Raw genomic sequence first — 20902 nt, forward strand, 5'->3', positions numbered from 1 at the left:
TTTTCGATATGGCTTTATTTGTCTTTCCTCAGGCGAGACATTTGTGCATCGCAAAAACATGTGCAGCCAATGGAGATTGCCCGCTGTTTCCCCTATGCAGAGAATCCTCCGTCTTCCCAAGCGACCGAGAGAGGTCACAGGTGGCGAGTCTCCTGGGGTTTTACATGCAGGCTTTGGTTAAAGACCAGAGGCAACCGGTTGGGGTAGGGGAACCCTAGTAGTCCTCAAACACGCCCCCATCCAACTCCCCCACCCCCGGGTTGAGAAAGTTGGGAAAGGAGTTGGCGAGATCTTACCGCATGCGCCTTCTGAAAACTGGGAACCCAACCTGGGTTTGGAATCAAGAGGACAATGCCAAACAGTGGGGCAGAGTGGGGGGGGATCTCTTTAAGGAAATCAAAATGTTGGACAGTCTCGCTTCCTTTCGCAAAATATGGTGATTTTGCGATAGCGGGAAGACATTAAGAGTTACCGCTGACACACACACCCTTTTTTTTAAATCTGAGGATGCTTCTAGGCTCCGGAATTATTGTAAATTTCTTACGACAGGTAGTCCTTGACTCACAACAGTTCCGTTTAGTGACCAAAGTTAGAACGGAACTGAAAAAATGGACCCGGGACTGGTTTTCACACTTAAAAGGCATCCATGTCGTGGTTATGTGGTCAAAATTCAGACCCTTGGTGAATGATTCATAATTATCATGGTCGCCACATCAAAGTCGGATTCACCAAATTACTGTGTCCCTAACGTAACAGCTCCAGTGATTCCCCTTAACAACTGTGGCCAGACAGGTTGTAAAACGAGTCAAAGTGCACTTAGCAACCGTCTGATTTAGCAATATAAATGTTGGGTTCAATTGATCGTAAGTCGAGGACTATCTGTACGAATAACCCCTCTTCTCATCGAAGGGATTGGTCGAGGCCCTGGAATTATCATAATTTCTTACTCCGAGGGGAATCTATGGAGCCTCCGAGGGGAGGGACAGTCTATCGTGGGAAATCGGGTGCCCTCAAGCGGTGATCTGAACTATTTGGGGGCGGGAATCTGGGCCTGTGGCATCTCCTCTCTCTTTCGCCCCCTGCCCCCCCCCCAATTCAACCGGGTGCCCTCCAAGTCCACGGTGGCCTCTCCGAAGGAAGCACCCCCAAAAAGGCACAGCACTTAAGTGAGGTATCCACAAAAGAGGGACGAATGCAAGAAATAAGTGTACAAGGAACCGAAGAGCACGACAACCGCGGACGTATCGTGGATAACAGGAACAGCATATCTCAGAGGCAGTGAATTCGGTGTGGAACGGAGGATTATGGGTCGCATGGTGAACCCAACCCCTTGGGTCAGTCTTTCCCGTCGAGGCGTAAGAAATACCTTCAACGCGATCTCTTATTTTAGAACAGCTCGCCGGATTAACGCTGCGCGAAGATAACCGGGACTCCAGAACGAGTTTCGGCGGAGCCCTTAAAACTGAGTCTATCGTTGTTTTAGGTACCACGAGTCGACGGGTCTGTCCTCTCGGTGCGCCGGCAGCCAGGCGAACCCTCCTTCCTTTTTGTGGTTCCTCCCCTTCAAAATAATTTTGGGACATCGCCGTGCGGGAGCACGAGACTCCCCGCTTTGGTTTCGCGTGTATCCTGAGCGAGGCGGAATAATTTCCCAGCAACGGTATCGCTTGGCCTTGTTGGGCCGGTCCTGGACATTGTACGGCGAGGGGGTTCGCCTGAAGTCCATCTTGCGGAGGGGTTTCCGCTCCAAATCCTCTTCCGCGGGAGGACAAGTATTGGAGCTGCTCTTCAGAGATTGCTTTCTCGCAGAAGTCCACTCAGGCTGCAGGGGCGCCTTTGGTCTAGCCGGCGACCGGAGAGCAGACGCCGTAAAGGGGAAGTCGAGTTCAGGTCTCCGCAGCTCTGCAGATGGATGCCATGGGATGGGCTCCCCAGCCTTAACACCTGAAAAAAAAACAGGAATCGCTTGAGAATGGCTGAGAAAGATACGTCACAGATAGAGGATGGGGATGAGGAAGAATAACCAAGGATACTCAGGGTGAGAAGCATAATTCAGTAGTATGGTAATGCTCAACCTACAACCACAACCACAATTTTATCTCTCTCTCTCTCTCTATCTAATCTCTATCTGTCTATCTATCTCTTCTCTATCATTTTCATCTTATCTATCTATCATCTATCTATCTATCACTTTTTCTATTATGTTATCTATCTTTGTATCTACAGTATATCTATTTTTTATCTACTATTATTATCTACCTCAATTACTTATCTATCTATCTATCCATCCATCCATCCATCTCATCTCTATCTATCTTCTACCTCTCTCTTCTATTATCTATCTTTCCATTTATATCTTCTATCTATCTTCTATTTATTATCTCTATCATCTACCTCCTTACCTACCTATCTACCTATCTATTCCTTATCTTTCTATCTATTTTTGTATCTATCTTCTATGATTATCTCTATCACTATCTATCTATATCACTATCTACTCTCTCTTCTATTATCTATGTCTTTCTATATTTTCTATCTATCTTCTATTGATTATCTCTATCATCTATCTACCTATGTGTATATCTACCATCTATCTATGTATCATCTATCTATCTTTCTATCTTTTTAATATTATCTGTTATCTATCTATATCTATTTTCTATCTATTTTTATCTATCTCAATTACTTATCTATCTATCCATATCATCTCTCTCTCTTTGTATCTACCTACCTACCTACCTCTAATATCTATATTATTATCTATATCTTTCTATTTTTGTATCTATCTTATATTGATTATCTTTATCTCTCTATCCCACTCTCTATCCCACTCTCTATCTATCTATCTATCTATCTATCTATCTATCTATCTATCTATCTTTATCTATCTCTATCTATCTATCTTTATCTATATCTATCTATCTATTTATCTCTCTATCTTTATCTATCTTTATCTATCTATCTATCTATATCTATCTATCTATCTTTATCTATCTATTTATCTATCTATCTATCTTTATCTATATCTATCTATCTCTCTCTCTCTATCTTTATCTATCTATCTATCTATCTCTATCTTTATCTATCTATATCTATCTCTCTCTCTATCTCTCTCTATCTATCTATCTATCTATCTATCTTTATCTATCTATATCTATCTATCTATTTATCTCTCTATCTTTATCTATCTTTATCTATCTATCTATCTATCTATATCTATCTATCTATCTTTATCTATCTATTTATCTATCTATCTATCTTTATCTATCTATCTATATCTATCTATCTCTCTCTCTCTCTCTATCTTTATCTATCTATCTATCTCTCTCTCTCTATCTTTATCTCTCTCTCTCTCTCTCTCTCTCTCTCTCTATCTATCTATCTATCTATCTATCTATCTATCTATCTATCCACCCATCCATCTTATTTATTTACCTTTCAGCCTCCAGCTTTTATGTTCAGATGTATTCAAGGTTCACATTTTTTTTGTACTCGTTTGTTTTGGGCTAGTGTTCGATTTTTGTTTTCCTGTTTTGTATTTTATTCTCGAGGGCCAATGAAACAAGAATCTTTCACAACAACAGGCATTGAGCTGTTGAGTGCCGGCCACTTTGACCTCCCTGCCTTGCCACAGTCAACTGGAGCCACATGACTATGGGTTGCAGGGCCCTCTGCCGGCAGCTCCCCACAAGAAAAGTTGCTGGGGAACTTTATTGCACTGCCTACAATCATCTCCCCCCCCCACTTCAAGTAACAAAATAACTGTGAAATGATGACCCAACCGGGCATAGTTTGTCGGTAGCGGCATTCAAACCCAACAGCTCACCATCATGATTGACAAAATCTGACATTTGCTTCCGACGTTAATTGCTCTCCATTACAATTATCTTGCTGCAAATTTGCCTTTTATAAGGTCAGGTCAAGCGAGATAAACCTGTTAATCAAGACTGTCTTTATAAAGTTCATGTTATTGTTCAGGAAGGGAAGGAGGGAGGTGGAAAGAGAGAGAGAGACAGATAGACAGACAGACAAATGAAGGAAGAAAAGAAAGAAAGAAAGAAAGAAAGGGGAAAGGAGAAAAAGGAAGGAATGAAAAGGAAGGAATGGGAAGAGGGAAGGAAGGCAGGAAAGAAGGAAAGAAAAGAAATAGAGAAGGAGGAAAGGAAAAAAGGAAGGAATAGAAAAGAAGGAAGGAAAGAAAGAAAATAAAGAAATAGAAAGAGAAGGAGGAAAGGAGAAATAGGAAGGAGAAGGAAGGAATAAGAAGGAGCGAGGAAAGAAAGGAGGAGGGAAAAGAAACAGAAAGAGGAGAAGGGGGAAAGGAGAAAAGGAAGAAAAAGAAATAGAAGAAGGGAGAAAGAAAAGGAAGAAATGAGAAGGAAGGAAGGGAGGGGGGAGGGAGGGAAGGGAGGGAGAGAGGAAGGGAAGAAGGAATGAGAAGGAAGGAAGGAAGGAATAGCAGAACAAGAGAAAAAACAGAGTTGAAAAGCACCATAGAGGTCTTCTAGTCCAGCCCCCTACCCAAGCAGGAATCCTATTCTTTTTTTAAAAAAATACCCCTCAAGCCCCTTCTTGCTCCTACTTAGCTAAGCCCCCTCCCTCAGAACGTGAGGAAACCCCACCCACCCACCCACCAAGTACGGTACCTGCTTGTTCCCGCGAGAACTCATTTCCGCGCCCGGCAAGGTCAGGTTGCGTTTGGATCGGTGCAGGAAACGGGCCACCAGGCCGCGAGACCCCCGACACGTCTTGAGGTCCCCCAGAGAGCGCGTGATAGTATTGGAGAGGTCGTGGGGCACCTTCGGTGGTAGCTCCAGCTTGGATTTGCCGGCCACGCGAACCAGAGAGAGTGGGTCGCAGAGTGACGGGTGCAAACACGTTCCTGAGAACAGAGGAGGGGGTAGAATTTAAGTGTGGGGGGGTTGCGATCATACAGCACCAACTTACAACATGCTCAGTGAAGGGCTACACATTTTTTTACTACCACACTGTGGGCGTGGTTTATTTTTTGGGGTGTGGCTTACCGGTCATATGACCAGGCAGGAGAGGCTTGGGGATCATATGACGGGGAGGCAGCTTAAAGGTCATGCGACTGGCTTAAAAGTGGCCAACTTGACGTCACTCGCGTCAAGGGTTAGGGTGCCTGGCTTCTCCTCACCTCGTGATAAATTTCAAACGGTCACTAAATGAAACCGTTGAACGTCAGGGACCCCACGCAGAGGGCGGGAACCTTGGGGAAATGCGGGGCTACGGCGGGGGGGGGGGGGAAATGATGGTTCTGGGGCCGGAGGGAATCACCACTAGGCAACACAGCCCTCACCTGTTTCCGCTGAGGAATTCGAAGCGTCGTCTCCGGAGCCTTTCGTGCAGAAGACTTCGTGGTCGTCGGTTTCTGTGGGGTGGAAGGGAGGGGAGGAAACGGAAAGGATGAAAACCTGGGGCGTCCGTCGCTCCCCGAAAAGGGAGAAGATTTGATTTGAGCTGGAGGAGGGGACGATTCTCGGGTGAGAGGTGACCGTCACATGGCCCCGTGGCTCCCCCCACTGCCTGTGTTCAATTCGGAAAAGGAGTTGGCTGCCTACTACAACGGTGGGCCTCGCTGGAGGTTTTGAAGATGAGATACGGACAAGCGTTTGTCTGAAATGTTACAGGGTCAGACTAGAGAGCCTCCAAGGTCCCTTCCAATTCTGCGATTCTGCTATTCTTTTTTTCCTTCCTGCCTTCCCCTCCAATTCCCTTCCCTCCCCCTCCCTTCACAGGGGGTCAGACCAGATGACCTCCAAGGACCCTTCCAACTCTGTGATTCTGATATTCTATTTTTTTCCTTCCTCCCTTCTTCCTTCCTTCCTGCTTTTCCCTCAAATTTCCTTCCCTTCCCTCCCTCCTTCCTACTTACCTACCTACCTATGGCCTCAAACGTCCCATCCAACTCTTTTATTCTGTTATTCCTTCCTTCCTTTCTTCCTTCCTTCCCCTCAAATTCCCTTCTTCTCCCGCCTTCCTTCCTTCCTTCCTTCCCCTCAAATTCCCTTCTCCTCCCGCCTTCCTTCCTTCCTTCCTTCCTTCCTACCTACCTACCTACCTACTTACTGGGTTGGACTAGAATGCTTTGAAGGTCCCTTCCAACTCTTTAATTCTGTTATTCCTCCCTCCCTCCCTCCCTCCCTTCACAGGAGTCCAAACTAGAAGACCTCCAAAGACCCCTTCCAACTCTTATTACCCCATTCTACCTACCAGCCTCCCTGGACACAGCCATCCCAGGGTCACTGTGGGACCTCATCAACGGACAACGGATCACGGGTGACTGGCAGGACGTTTCGCTGCTGCGGCGCCTGGGCCCTTTGCGCGCCGACACCATCACCTTGGGCTTCACGCGGACTTCGGGGAAACAGGGTCCCACGCTGTGGCCGAGACCCTCCAGGCGGTGGCAGCTGTGAGTCTGAGCGCTACCGACCTCCAGCAGACCGTCGTACACTGTGCCCGGCGTGGAACAGGAGAAGGACCGCTCGCCTCGCAGACGCGCCTGCGGGATGTCTTCAAACGGGCCCTGGGGGTGAAGGCCGCACTGCCCGCAATCGACGCTCAGGCAGTAATCCGCTCGGCTGCGCTGGATGGAGCGGAAGAGGACGTAGTCCACCGAGCAGGCCGATCCGCTCCCTTCCAGCAGGCAGGAATCCTCGGAGGGGCTGCTGTCTCCAGGAATGTCGACGATTTCCGACATGATGAGCGAGTTGCTGTCCACGGAGATCGCTGTTGTGGAAAATGAGAGAGCGAATGAAGATAAGCCGGAGGGAGGGACTTAAACACGGTTTAGTGAATCTTTTTAAAAAAAAATAAATCAAGTTGCTATGGATAAGGACGTCATTGATAGATGTTGAATTTTTATGTATTTTAAAAGAAATTGTATACAATACATGTGTGTGTGTGTGTTTGTGTGTGTGTGTAACATATTTTGCTGATAATGAAAAGGAAGGGAGACTACTATAGATCTATTTCAGGCTTATTTATGTCTTCATCAGGTAGCCACACCCTTACTGGGATTTGAACCTGGGGCCTCTGCCTTGTAAGGCAGAGACCTTAGCCTTTAGACTACAGGGTCATCTCCTATATCAGCTTCTACCAGGGGGGGGGGGTTATGTGTGATTTTATATATTACATATAAATTATATATATATAAAGGTTTTTTTTTTGTGTGTGTGTATGTATGTGTATGCGCACACACACACACACACATACATATACACAAGCTGATACAGGAGATGAGTCTGTAGCTAAGGTTCAAATCCCAGTAAGGATGTGGCTACCTGATGAAGGCAAATAAGCAAGAAATAGATTTACAGCAGTCTCCCTTTTCATTATCAGCAAAAATATGTTATATGTATGTTTGTATGGATGTATGAGAAATCATACTTAATTATGTCTCTTGTTTGAAAATGCTTTTTTGGATTTTGTGTTTGCAATGGGAAAAAAATAAAATAAATATATATGAATCCTTGATCCTGGTTTTATAAATTAGACAGGCCTATTGTTTATAAAAATGGCTTGAGCACACTGTTGTGGAAAAGCCAAAAGTTGCAGTTGTGATGTTGTTACCTTCAAAAAGAGTGAGAAGTTGGTGCATTTTTCTAATTTTTTTCTATAACCCCTCTTTTTCCCTTCCTCTCTTCTTACTTTTCCATATTCCTTTTTCTTTTAGTTTTTCTTTATTTATATACACACACCCGTAAAGCAAACATTTAAAAACACTGGGCCCTTTGTGACCACCCTGTTTTGTCATTCCAATCAACAATATTTCCATAATAAATACTATCATTATTTTTGTTCTTACCGAAGACCTCCCTCGTTTCTCTTTCTCTTTATCTGCTCCTTCCTGTCTTTCTAGTTTTTTCAAATTTCTGGACTGTTTTTCTTTCCTAACCAAAGATAAAATCTCTCCCAAATTACATAGTAATCTGTCTCGTCCTTATCTTTCATTTCCATGGTTAATCTCGCCATTTATGCACACGCCATTATTATTTTTTCATTAGTTTGTCTTCAGTTGGCGTAGTTTTATTTTTCAGGTATATTAACCTCACTGCAGTTATTAAGTGTAAAATTAAATGGAACTATCCTTTTCCATATTTTTCATGGGCTATTTCTAGTAAAAACAATTCTGGAGGGGTTTTTTTCTATCTCTCTTCCTAGTATTTCTTTTAGCCAATCCTGCACCTTATTCCAATACCTCTTTGCTTTATGGCACAGTCACCAAACATGACCTTCAAATTTCTAGATTCTATCATATCTCAAGACCTAAAATGGTCACCTTAACCATGCCTGCGATAAACATAGATCCATCCTAAGATAAAATACAGGAAATAAGGGCAGACTAGACGGACCATGAGGTCTTTTTCTGCTGTCAATCTTCTATGTTTCTATGTCACCTAACATCAAAAACGCACAACAAACAACTCAGGAAGCTCAAACTGCCCAAGGAGCTGCTGATCCAGTTCTACAGAGGAATCATTGAGTCTGTCATCTGCACGTCTATCACTGTCTGGTTTGGTGCTGCAACCCAACGAGACCAACGCAGACTTCAGAGGATAATCAGAATTGTAGAAAAAACAATTGCTGCCAACCTGCCTTCCATTGAGGACCTGTAGACTGCACAAGTCAAAAAGAGGGCGGTGAAAATATTTAGTGACCCTTCTCGCATCCTGGACACAAACTGTTTCAACTCCTACCCTCAAAATGTCGCTACAGAGCCCTGCACACCAAGACAACTAGACACGGGAAGAGTTTTTCCCCTGAATGCCATCACTCTGCTAAACAAATAATTCCCTCAACACTGTCAGACTTTCTACTAAATCTGCTTTTTTCTACTTTTATTACTGGTTTAATTTAAGATCTGTTTTTTCCCCCAGTTTTCTAAGTGTAACCATCCTCTGCACTTTTTTTGTCATATAAGGGATTTTGTGGAGGCACAGCTACCCCAAAAGGACTTTTGCCAGTTGTGCATCAAAACAATTGTGCATTTGTGTGTGTGTATATTTACCTTCGCCACTGAGCACAACGGAAGGGACCTGGTTGCAGGAACACGGCCCATGCGATGTTTCTGTAAACTGGGAGTCAAACAGCGTCACCTGCAAAATGGGGACGGAAAACGTCCATTAATTTAGCTTCATGGAACGAATGACCGTGAGGTTTTCAAGATAGAGGCTGCTGTCTATGGGGGTTCTGCAAGAGGCCTAAGTAACAACTAAACACGGGAACTACTGTTATACAATAGGAATAGCACTTAGACTTATATACCGTTTCATTCTACCGACCTCAGAAGGACAGCCTGCAATGCTGCATTCTAGCAGGGAGGGAGGGAGAAGGAAGTTAAGGAAGGAAGGAAGGAAGGAAGGAGAGAAAGAAGGAAGAAAGAAAAGAAAGAAAAAGAAATTAAGAAAGGAGAGAGAGAAGGGAGGGAGGGAGGAGAGAGAAATAAAGAAGGAAAGAAGGAAGAAAGGAAAGAGAGAAAAAGAAAGGAGAGAGAGAAGGGAGGGAGGGAGGAAGTTAAGGGAGGAAGGGAGGGAGGAAGAAAGGAAGGAAAGAATGAATAAATAAAAAAGGAAGGAAGGAAGGAAAAGCATGGAGGAGGGAAGGGAGGGAGGAAGGAAGAAGAGAGAAAGAAAGGAAAGAAGGAAGGAAGGAAGAAAGGAAGGAAGAAAGAAAAGAAAGAAAAAGAAAGTAAGAAAGGAGAGAGAGAGAGGGAGGGAGGGAGGGAGGAGAGAGAAATAAAGAAGGAAGAAAGGAAAGAAAGAAAGAAAAAGAAAGGAGAGAGGGGAGGGAGGGATGGAGGAAGGAAGGAAGGAAGAAAAAATGGGATGGAGGAAGGAAGGAAGTTAAGGGAGGAAGGGAGGGAGGAAGAAAGGAAGGAAAGAATGAATAAAAAAGGAAGGAAGGAAAAGCATGGAGGAGGGAAGAAAGTTAAGGGAGGGAGGAAGAAAGGAAGAAAAAAAGGAAGGAAGGAAGAAATTAAGAAAGAAAGAAAGAAGTACTCTGTCTTTCTGCTCATTTAGAACAACCCCAGCAACAACTCAACTAACCCCTTTTGACTTGGGTTGAAGGACAGAAACCATACCTGGCTGTCCCCACGGAGCCCCATCACAGCCTCATAACTTGGAGGGAAATCAGTTGGGTAGAGGGGTACCGGGCTGTCCATGGAACCATTGTAGGTAATGCTGCACAACAAAAATAAAAATAAAAGATATAATAATACGAATTGGTATATGTAGTCTTGTGGTGGGTTCCTTCCTCCCTCTCCCTCCCTTCCTTCTCTATTTCTCCCCTTCTTTCTTTCTTTCTTTCTTTCTTTCTTTCCTTCCTTCCTTCCTCTTACTTTTTCTTTCCCTTTGAATTGAGCTTCTACTGCCAGCAAAACCTCCCTGATCTTCTTACAGAGCAAAAAAAAAATTTTTCCCATTGACCCAAAATGTATTTACTACTCCCTGCAATCCATTGTTTTTATCAATCTCACCTCTGGGCATCTGTCTCTGAACTGCAGGTATATTCTGGGGGGTAGTAAGGAGGAGGTGGAACCGGGGGCACAAACTCATCCAGATCCAACATATGTTGCAAATAAGTGTCCGGAGGGGATGTACAGTCCAGAGTTACGGAACTCGAACGAGGTGGAGAGAGCTGGAAAAAATTGAAAGAAAACGGTTAAATCAGTTAAATCAGTCAATAACTCTCAATGCATATACAATACTACAAGTACATAAACTATCATCGAACACACAGTTCTTACTGCAGCAGACACAATGAATCAGCATAACATGAGCAGAAAAACACACACACACAGAGAGAATCACGCTTCTGGCTCCCTCTTGTGGCAAGTCCCAAAACTAACGCTTAAAGCTATAGTGCTTCAATACATACAAGCATTCGTTGTTAGCTTGTTTATTTATTGCCAAACCCAACTGTTATGTACGCAGTACTAACAAATATGTTGAGACTTTGGAAAAAGTGCAGGTTGACTCAGCCTTCCATCCTTCCGAGGTGGTCAAATGAGGACCCAGATTCTGTAAACCGCTTAGAGAGGGCTGTAAAAGCACTAGGAAGCGGTAGATAAGTCTAAATGCTATAAATGATATATATTCTTAAAGAGAAAATACAAGTATCCACCACAGCCACCGTTTGAGCTAACCAAGCCAAAGATTTCTTACTACCAGCAGTGCCATTGCTGGTCACGTATGGCTGGCGCCTGGCAGTGATGGGAGTTGTAGTTCCAACTCCGTAAGAAAAAGAAGAATTAGGGGGTGACATGATAGCAATCTTCCAGTACACGAGGAGCTGCCACAAAGAAGGAGCCAATTTATTTTCCAAAGCACCAGGAGGCAGAGCAGAAACAAGGAGAGAAGCAAAAATGAAGGAGAAACTTCCTAACGTTGAGGACAGTTTACCAGTGGAACAGCTTGCCACTAGAATTGGTGGGGGCTCTACCCCTGGAGGTTTTTAAGAAGAGACGGGATAGTCATTTGCCTGAAATGGTTTTAGGGTCTCCTGTTTGAGCAGGGGGTTAGACTAGAAGACCTCCAAGGTGCTTTCCAACTCTATTCTGGGTGGAGGAGTCTCTGGTGGTAAGTTGAAGCCAACCCGTGTTTTTCGGCGACTCACCACGTGGAGAATGTCGACCGAAAAAATTTGGATGCAACACATGATGGCGGACAGGGTACAGACGACAATGGAGAAGATGGTTAAGCCGCAGATGCTGAAGAGAAGGTCCTAGGGAGAGGACAGGGGAAATCGTCAGAAAGGATCAACAAAAGAAAGAGAAAGAGAGGAGAAATTCCAAACAAGGGAAATAAGAACAACAATATTCCAATATCTGGAGCACGACTTGAACTCTGTCGGCATTGACAGAATCCCTATCAGTCAATTGCAAAAGGCAGTTTTCCTTGGGGCAGCTTAAATCCTTCAAGATCCCATCAAACGTTCATGTCTGCCTTATCCCAGATCCTTGGGAAAGACTTGAGAAGTGGATAAAATTGTTGAATCCAGTCTAAACATCTGGAGGACTGTTTGACAGCTATAATAATAGCAATGGGACACTCTTGGCATTGACAGAATCCCCAGCGGTCAATAGCAAACGATTTTTCAGATAGCTTAAATGAGAACTTTAACACCGTCAAACATCCACACCTGTCTATCCCAGGTCCTTTGGAAGGACTACATAAGTGGACAAAAGGCCAGGTCCAGTTTAAACAATCTGGCTATGTGAGGAACAACAATTAAATACTATCGGCATTGAAAAAATCCTCATCGGTCAATTACAAACGGCAGCTGGACTTGGGACAGATGAAATCCGGCAACAATACTTTTCATGTTATTAAGCCACCACATCTGTCGTTCACAAATCCTTGGGAGGGGCTTCACAGGAGCATTAAAAAAGTGCCAAATCCAGTCTAAACATCTGGATGACTTTGTAACAAACCATAATAATGTAAATAATAATGGGAAAGTTTTGAGAGGTTCCGTTAGTCTAACTCAGCATACCCCGTCAATTTCCCCCCACTATTTCTCCACCATGAATAGGGTGAAATCTTTGCCTGCCACTCACTTTCAGAACTAGAAGAATCCTGGAACAATCCGAATCCACATCTGCTTTATTGCCGCAGGCAGGAATCCCCGATTCAGACGGCGAGTAGATGCATTTCTTATACAGAAAACTAGACTGCGAATGAAAAACACAAGACCATTGCCTCTAAAAGCAGGTTGGTTGGGGGATTCTGGGACTTTTAGAGCATTGTCTGGATGGTGTCAAAAGTGGGATACAATTTTTCCTACACTCTGGATCAAAAGTGGGATACAATTTTTCCTACACTCTGGATCAAAAGTGGGATACAATTTTTCCTGCACTCTGGATGGTGTCAAAAGTGGGATACAATTTTTCCTGCCCTCTGAATTGTGTCAAAAGTGGGATACAATTTTTTCTGCACTCCGGATGGTGTCAAAAGTGGGATACAATTTTTCCTACACTCTGGATCAAAAGTGGGATACAATTTTTCCTGCACTCTGGATGGTGTCAAAAGTGGGATACAATTTTTCCTGCCCTCTGAATTGTGTCAAAAGTGGGATACAATTTTTCCCGCCCTCCGGATTTTATCAAAAGTGGGATACAATTTTTCCTGCACTCTGGATGGTGTCAAAAGTGGGATACAATTTTTCCTGCCCCCTGAATTGTGTCAAAAGTGGGATACAATTTTTCCCACCCTCCGGATGGTATCAAAAGTGGGATACAATTTTTCCTGCACTCCGGATGGTGTCACAAGTGGGATACAATTTTTCCTGCCTTCTGGATTAAAAGTGGGATACAATTTTTCCTGTATTCTGGATGGTGTCACAAGTGAGATAGATATTTTTTCCTCCTCTGTCTCCAAGATAGCAGGCTGAGAAACTCCGCGTCCCTTCCCTCCCCCCCCCCCCAGCCCCAAGCCTCGCTCCTCCAACTACGATTCCTCCCCCTTCCCCGTAATCGAGCCCTTGCAACCCCACCTGGGCCTTCAGGCTGCGTCGCCATCCCACCTCCTTTGGGATTGAAGATCCGTCTCGCAGTCTTATCCGCTCGCAGACTTCCAGGGATTTCACCTGCTGGGCGTGTTGGCAGGAGAGGATAGAACCGGCCAGGGTGAGCATCACCCCTAAGACTGACAGCAGGGTGAAGAAGGTGATCTGGAGAGGGGGGGGCAGAAGGGACGGTTCAGAGGGCAAAAGACTTCCAAACATGCTCGAAAATATCAGGAGAAAAAAAATCCTAGACTTTTTTAATCTTGAAAAAAGGTTTTCAGAGTCATTGGCTGAATGATATGAAATCTCTACTACACTCTATTATCTATCTATCTATCTATCTATCTATCTATCTATCTATCTATCTATCTATCTATCATCTATGTGTCTATGTATGTATGTATGTATGTATGTATGTATGTATGTATGTATCTATATCTATCTATCCATCTATCTATCTATCATCTATGTGTCTATGTATGTATGTATGTATGTATGTATGTTTGTATCTATCTATCTATCATCTATGTATGTTTCTATATATCTATGTATCTATGTATTTATCTATCTATCTATCTATCTATCTATCTATCTATCATGTATGTATGTATGTACGTTTGTATCTATCTATCTATCTATCTATCATCTATGTATGTTTCTATGTATCTATGTATATATCTATCTATCTATCTATGTATCTATGTATCTATCTATCTATCTATCTATCTATCTATGGATGTACATATCTATGTATCTATCTATGTATGTATTTATCTATGTATGTATGTATGTATGTATCTATCTATCTATCTATCTACCATGTATGTATGTATGTATGTATGTATGTATGTATGTATGTATGTTTGTATCTATCTATCTATCTATCTATCAATCATCTATGTGTCTATGTATGTATGTATGTATGTATGTATCTATCTATCTATATCTATCTATCTATCTATCTATCTATATACTCTCTCTCTCTATCTATCATCTCTCTATCTCTCTAGCATTTATGTATGTATCTATGTATCTATCTATCATGTATGTATGTATGTATGTATGTATCTATCTATCTATCATGTATGTATGTATGTATGTATGTACGTTTGTATCTATCTATCTATCTATCTATCATCTATGTATGTTTCTATGTATCTATGTATATATCTATCTATGTATCTATCTATCTATCTATCTATCTATCTATCTATCTATCTATCTATGTACATATCTATGTATCTATGTATCTATCTATCTATCTATCTATCATGTATGTATGCATGCATGTATGTATGTATGTATGTTTGTATCTATCTATCTATCTATCTATCTATCTATCTATCTATCTATCTATCTATCTATCATTATCTACCCAGTTTCTCCCAAATAAGATCTCCACTGATAATAAGCCCAATTGGACTTTTGAATGCATGGCAATATGGCCAAGTGCTTATTTCAGGGTTCAAAAAAATATAAAACAGGGTCTTATTTTTGGGAAAACACGGTATCTATCTATCTATCTATCTATCTATCTATCTATCTATCTATCTATCATCTATCTCTTTTCTTTATATTATCTTCTTTCCCTGTGTCTATATATCCTATTTATATCTCTCCTATTTCTCTCTCTCTCTCTTACATACACACATCATCTATCTCTACCTCTATCTCATATATCTATCTGTCTGTCTGTCCGTCCCTCTCTTTATAGTACATCTGCGGAGTCTGCGGAGAGGGGCGGCATACAAATCCAATAAATAATAATAATAATAATAATAATAATAATAATAATAATCTATCCTCTCTATTTATATCTATCTTCTATTTATATCTATCTATCTAATCTGTCATCTATTTATCAATTCTCTCTCATTTGTCTTTCATCTCTGTTTGTCTGTCCGTCCGTCCGTCCGTCCGTCCATCCGTCCATCCATCCATCCATCTCCCCTGCCCCATTTTATATTTTGGGTAAGAGATTCTGTCTGCTGCATAGGAATATAATTGCCTTATGCAAAATTGTGGAAAAGTCCAGTTTTCTTTCCAAAATGCGAAGGGGGAAGGGAGAGGGGGGTGGACCACTCAGGGGGTCCAAGGGCCACCATGGATGTGTCTCCTGGTACTCCTCTGCTTTCCCACAAAGCTTCCCACTTACTTACCACGGGGGTGAACGGACGTCTCCATGAAACAATGCCAACCACACCAGAGAATGCCAGCTAGAAAGAGAGAAAACCAGAATGAGAAATTTATAGAAATAATGGAATAACAGAGCTGGAAGGAATCCTCTAGCAAGAAACCCCACACCCTTTCAGACAAACAGTTGTCCACTGCCTTCATAAAATACCTCCAGTTATGGAGCACCCACAACTTCAGGTGGCCAGTTGTTCCACTGCTTAATTGTTGTAACTTTCAATTTTTTTAAAAAACTTATTTCCATGTTGCTTCTCTCTCCAACTGTTGCTTCTTGTCCTGCCCTTCAGGGGTTTTGGAGAATAAATTGATTCCTTTTTCTTTGGGACAGGCCCTCCAATATTGGCATGCTGTCATCGTGTCTGTTCTGCTCTCTATTCTCTATTCTATTCTATTCTATTCCAATTTAATATTCTATTCTATTTCCCTCTAGACTCTACTCTAATATTCTATTCTATTTCATTTCTATTCTGTTCTTTTTCCATTCTATTTTATTCTATTTCTTCATTTCAATATATTGTATTCTTATTCTATTCTTTGTCTTCATTTTAATTTCTGTTCTATTCTACTCTTCCAATTTAATATTCTATTCTATTTATACTCTAATATTCTATTTCATTTCTATTCTTCTTCCTCTTCCATTCTATTTTATTCTATTTCTTCATTCCAATATCTATTCTATTTATTCTTATGCTATTCTCTGTCTTCATTTTAATATCTATTCTATTCTATATTCCAATTTAATATTCTATTCTATGCCACCCTACTCTAATATTCTATTCTATTCTTCCTCTTCCATTCTATTTTCTTCTATTTCTTCATTCCAATATATTCTATTCTATTCCAATTTAATATTCTGTTCTTCCTCTTCCATTCTATTTTCTTCTATTTCTTCATTCCAATATATTCTATTCTTATTCTATTCTTTGTCTTCATTTTAATTTCTGTTCTAGTCTACTCTTTCAATTTAATATTCTATTCTATTTCACTCTAATATTCTATTCTATTTCATTTCTATTCCATTCTTCTTCCTCTTCCATTCGATTTTATTCTGTTTCTTCATTCCAATATATTCTATTCTATTTATTCTTATTCTATTCTCTGTCTTCATTTTAATATCTATTCTATTCTACTCTATTCCAATTTAATATTCTATTCTATGCCACTCTTCTCTAATATTCTATTCTATTCCATTCTTCTTCCTCTTCCATTCTATTTTATTCTATTTCTTCATTCCAATATATTCTATTCTATTCCAATTTAATATTCTATTCTATTCTTCCACTTCCATTCTATTTTATTCTATTCATTCCAATATCTATTCTATTCTATTCACAATAGCATTTAGACTTATATACCAATCCACAGTGCTTTACAGCCCTCTCTAAGCGGTTAACAGAGAGTCAGCCTATTGCCCCCAACAATCTGGGTCCTCATTTTACCGATATTACCGAGAATGTTCTATTCTGTTCTGTTCTATTTCTTCATTCCAATATCCCTTCCCTTCCCTTTTGCAACCCCTGGTCCTTCTTTCCACTAAACCAGACATCCCCAATTCCCCACAACCCTCCCTAGCAAACTCTCCCAGCTCCATCCGCCTGACTCTTTATCCATCATCGCTCTCAGGCTCCAGCTGGTCATGGAGTCTGAAATGTGCCACCCTGAAAAAACCGAGATCCCCTTTTTTTAGCTCGGTGGCTGGAACCCACCCAGCTAAATCCTGGTTGCACCATCCAACCGCCTTCCCCAATGTCCCGCTGGGGAAGCCCGTGGTTAGTAAAAGTTGGGGAACAGAGTTCCCCTTCCTTGGTTGGCATGGCATTTTTTGCAAATATGTCTGAGATGCTCGTAAAGTGCCAAGGCCGGGCAGCGGCGGGCTTTTCTCATGCTCGCGCCCGCGTCTAATGGAAAGAAGCCTTGGCCCTGAATAATTTATCGTTGCGTCTCGTTGCAAGGCAGCTGAAGCGCCGTTAATGCAAAAGGGCCGGGAACTTCGGCCAGCCGGAGAGAGAGGAGAGAGAGAGAGAGAGGGAGGGAGAGCCAATTTCCAGAAAGGGAATAAAGTTGTTTTTTCGGCTTTCGATCTTTCTAGAAAGAAGCTCTCTCCAGAGCCAGGAAACCTGCTGGTAGCGTCTGTTGGGTTTCGATTCGATTCGATTTTGAATTCAAATTCAGGGCGGCTCAATTCTTTTCTGTATTCTAGAATATTTTCAGGTCTCTATTCTCTTCTTCTCTACTTATTCTCTCTTTTCCTCTCCCCTCTTCTAGTCCCTATCCTATCCTAATTTCAATTATATTTTCTGTAGGGGTACTCAAACCTTCCCCCCTTTAATCCTTCCTTCTTCCTTTCCTTTCCTTCCCCCTTTTTCTCTTTTTCTCTTTCTTTCTTCTCTTTCTTTTTCTCCCTCTCTTCTCTATTTCTCTCATTGTCTCTCTTTCTTTCTTTCCTTTACCTCTCTCTTTTCCCTCCTTCACTTTCATGCCTTCTTCCTTCTCCTTCTCCTTCCCTTCCCCTTCGTTCTTTCTCTTTCTTTTTCTCCCTATCTTCTCTTTCTCTCATTGACTCTTTCTTTCCCTTACCTCTATCTTTTCCTTCCTTCCCATCCCTTTCCTTCCTTCTTCCTTCTCCTTCCCTTCCCCTTCTTTCTTTCTTTCTTTCTTTCTCTTTCTTGTCCCTCTTCTCTCTTTCTCTCATTGTCTCTTTCTTTTCTTACCTTTATCTTTTCCTTCCCTTTCCTTCCTTCTTCCTCTTTTTGTTTCTTTTCCTTTCCTTTCTTTCTTTTCCTTTCTCTCTCTTCTCTTTCTCTCATTGTCTTTCTTTCTTTCCTTTACCTCTATCTCTTCCTTCCTTCCCTTTCTTTCCTTCCTTCTTCCTCCTTTCTTTTCCTTTTTCTTTCCTTTCTCATTTATTTTCCTCTTTCCTCTTCTTCCCTTCCCTTCCCCTACTTCTGGCTGGATGTTTGAGCCCCTCGAAATTCAGCTTACCTTCCAAAGCTTTCGTGGTACCCTTCGAACTATTTCAGATCGGTTTTCTGTTCTGTTCTGGAAGCAAACGGGGATGGCACGATCCTTCAACTCCCCCAACCCACCCACCCCCTAAATAAACTCCATTTCTGTAGGTCAGCGGTTCAAATCTCATCCCTGGCTCAAGGTTGACTCAGCCTTCCATCCTTCCAAGGTGGGTCAAATGAGGACCCAAATTGTTGGGGGCAATATGCTGGCTCTCTTTAAAAAGTGCTATTGCTAACATGTTGTAAGCCGCCCTGAGTCTCCGCAGTCTGCATTGGTTGCCGATCAGTTTCCGGTCACAATTCAAAGTGTTGGTTATGACCTATAAAGCCCTTCATGGCACCGGACCAGATTATCTCAGGGACCGCCTTCTGCTGCACAAATCCCAGTGACCAGTTAGGTCCCACAGAGTGGATCTTCTCCGGGTCCCGTCAACTAAACAATGTCGCTTGGCAGGACCCAGGGGAAGAGCCTTCTCTGTGGCGGCCCCAGCCCTCTGGAACCAACTCCCCCCAAAGATTAGAATTGCCCCCACCCTCCTTGCCTTTCGTGAGTTACTTAAAACCCACCTCTGCCATCAGGCATGGGGGAATTGAGATCCTCTTTCCCCCTAGGCCTTTACAATTCTATGCATGGTATGTATGTATGTATGTTTGGTTTTTTATATTAATGGGTGTTTTAATCATTTTTAGTATTAGATTACTATTGTACACTGTTTTATTGTTGCTGTTAGCCACCCCGAGTCTCTGGAGAGGGGCGGCATACAAATCCAATAAATAAATAAATAAACAAATTTTAAAAATCAAATAAATAAATAAATCAATCTCCACACACACACACACACACACACACACACACACACACACACACACACACACAAACACTCCCACCAACTTTTTAGGAAGAGACTCACCGGAAAACCGGCCCAGATGGGACAGGAGTTTCGGATGGGATGTTGCGAGGGGATGGAAGTAGTGACCAGCAAGCTAAGCGTCACGATGAGGACCCCCAGGATCATCTGGATGAAGCCCAAGAGGAGGATAATTTGCAGCCAAGCCCTTCGCACACGCAAGTGTGTAAAACTGTGAGATGTCCGTCCAGTTAAGGAGTAGCTCGAATCGCTGCGCGAGGGCATCATGACGGCCGAAAAGCAGACTCATGAAAGTGGTCCCAAAAAACCCAGCCCAAAAACAATTTATATATATATATTTTTTTAAAAAAAAATGAGGACTAGGAACATGGAGGAAAACAAACAAGAGATTATTTCCGTTTCTTTTTTTCGCAGCAACGTCCAACCGATTCCGGTCCCTGGATTAGCAGCTGCCAGCCTTTGTAAAATGCATATTTTGGGCAGGCAAAGTCCACTCCCACGTCCCTCTTGCCCCTTCCTCAATTAAATGAACGTAAGTCGCCTTTTCCTAAATGAAAAAAAAAATCCCCACTTGAATTCTTTGAGCCGTTCCACGGACGAGACCTCCATATTGTGAAAGAGGGTTGCTTTTATTTTTAAAAATGTTGGGTTTTTTTTAGCTGGGATGATTTTGGCCCAATTTTGCTAGGAGACCGGTCTGGAAATCCATCATCATAGTGTTTTTGGGCACGCGCAGAGTGGCAGCTCAATTCCAGGCGAGAAGGCCAGGAAAAAAGAAAGAAAAGTAATTTAATTCCAGCTGATTATTATTATTATTATTTTTTTAAATTTTATCTCGATCACGGAGCTGGGTTATTTATTTTTTCCCCCCCTTCCTTCAAAAGCGTCGAGGTCATTTGTTGGTTTCTGGAGTGGGATAAATCCTAAAATGAAAAAAAAAAATGAATAAAATAAAAACCCGCCCCACAAATTCAGCCTCAAAAGCCAAAAGGTCAAAAATGATGGAGTTGGAAGCAAGTTGAGCTCTTTGGAAGGGTCTTTTAGCCTTCCTGCCCCAAGCCTTCTCTCATCCTTTCTTCCTTTTTCCATCACTCCTTCTCCGCTTTTTCTTTTCCTTCCATCGTCATTTCTTTCTTTCCTTCTTCTGCTGGCCTGCCTTCCCCTTCCACCTCCATCATTCTTCACCTTCCTTCCCTTCTCTGTCACTCCTTCTCTTCCTTTTTCCTTCCATCGCTTTCTCTATCCCGTTCTTCTTTCCTTCCTTCCCTCCCTCTCATTCTTTCCTTCCCTCTCCTTCCTCCT

At 42.2% G+C, this 20902-nt stretch overlaps 2 protein-coding genes across 3 annotated transcripts; one reads left to right on the top strand and one right to left on the bottom strand.

Annotated features, from left to right (window-relative positions):
• ENTREP3 (endosomal transmembrane epsin interactor 3) lies at positions 1 to 20397 on the bottom strand. Of its 2 annotated transcripts, XM_070766748.1 has the most exons (12): positions 19643 to 20397; positions 15690 to 15746; positions 13519 to 13695; positions 12584 to 12697; positions 11641 to 11748; positions 10502 to 10662; positions 10106 to 10205; positions 9032 to 9119; positions 6235 to 6750; positions 5321 to 5392; positions 4647 to 4882; positions 1 to 1944 (listed from the first exon to the last, which is right to left on the bottom strand). In XM_070766748.1, the coding sequence occupies exons 1-12, from the start codon at positions 19865 to 19867 to the stop codon at positions 1789 to 1791; spliced, it is 2010 nt and encodes a 669-aa protein (XP_070622849.1). In that variant the 5' UTR covers positions 19868 to 20397; the 3' UTR covers positions 1 to 1788. The 2 variants fall into 2 exon arrangements, with proteins under 2 accessions (XP_070622849.1, XP_070622850.1); XM_070766749.1 differs by lacking the exon at positions 11641 to 11748.
• Positions 2067 to 3560, top strand: LOC139175428 (uncharacterized). The gene is given in 1 exon segment (XM_070766548.1): positions 2067 to 3560. A coding segment is annotated over 1 exon segment (1494 nt).
• Positions 20398 to 20902: the final 505 nt, after the last annotated feature.

This window comes from Erythrolamprus reginae, chromosome 13 (genome assembly GCF_031021105.1).
Source record: "Erythrolamprus reginae isolate rEryReg1 chromosome 13, rEryReg1.hap1, whole genome shotgun sequence".
NCBI lineage: Eukaryota > Metazoa > Chordata > Lepidosauria > Squamata > Dipsadidae > Erythrolamprus > Erythrolamprus reginae.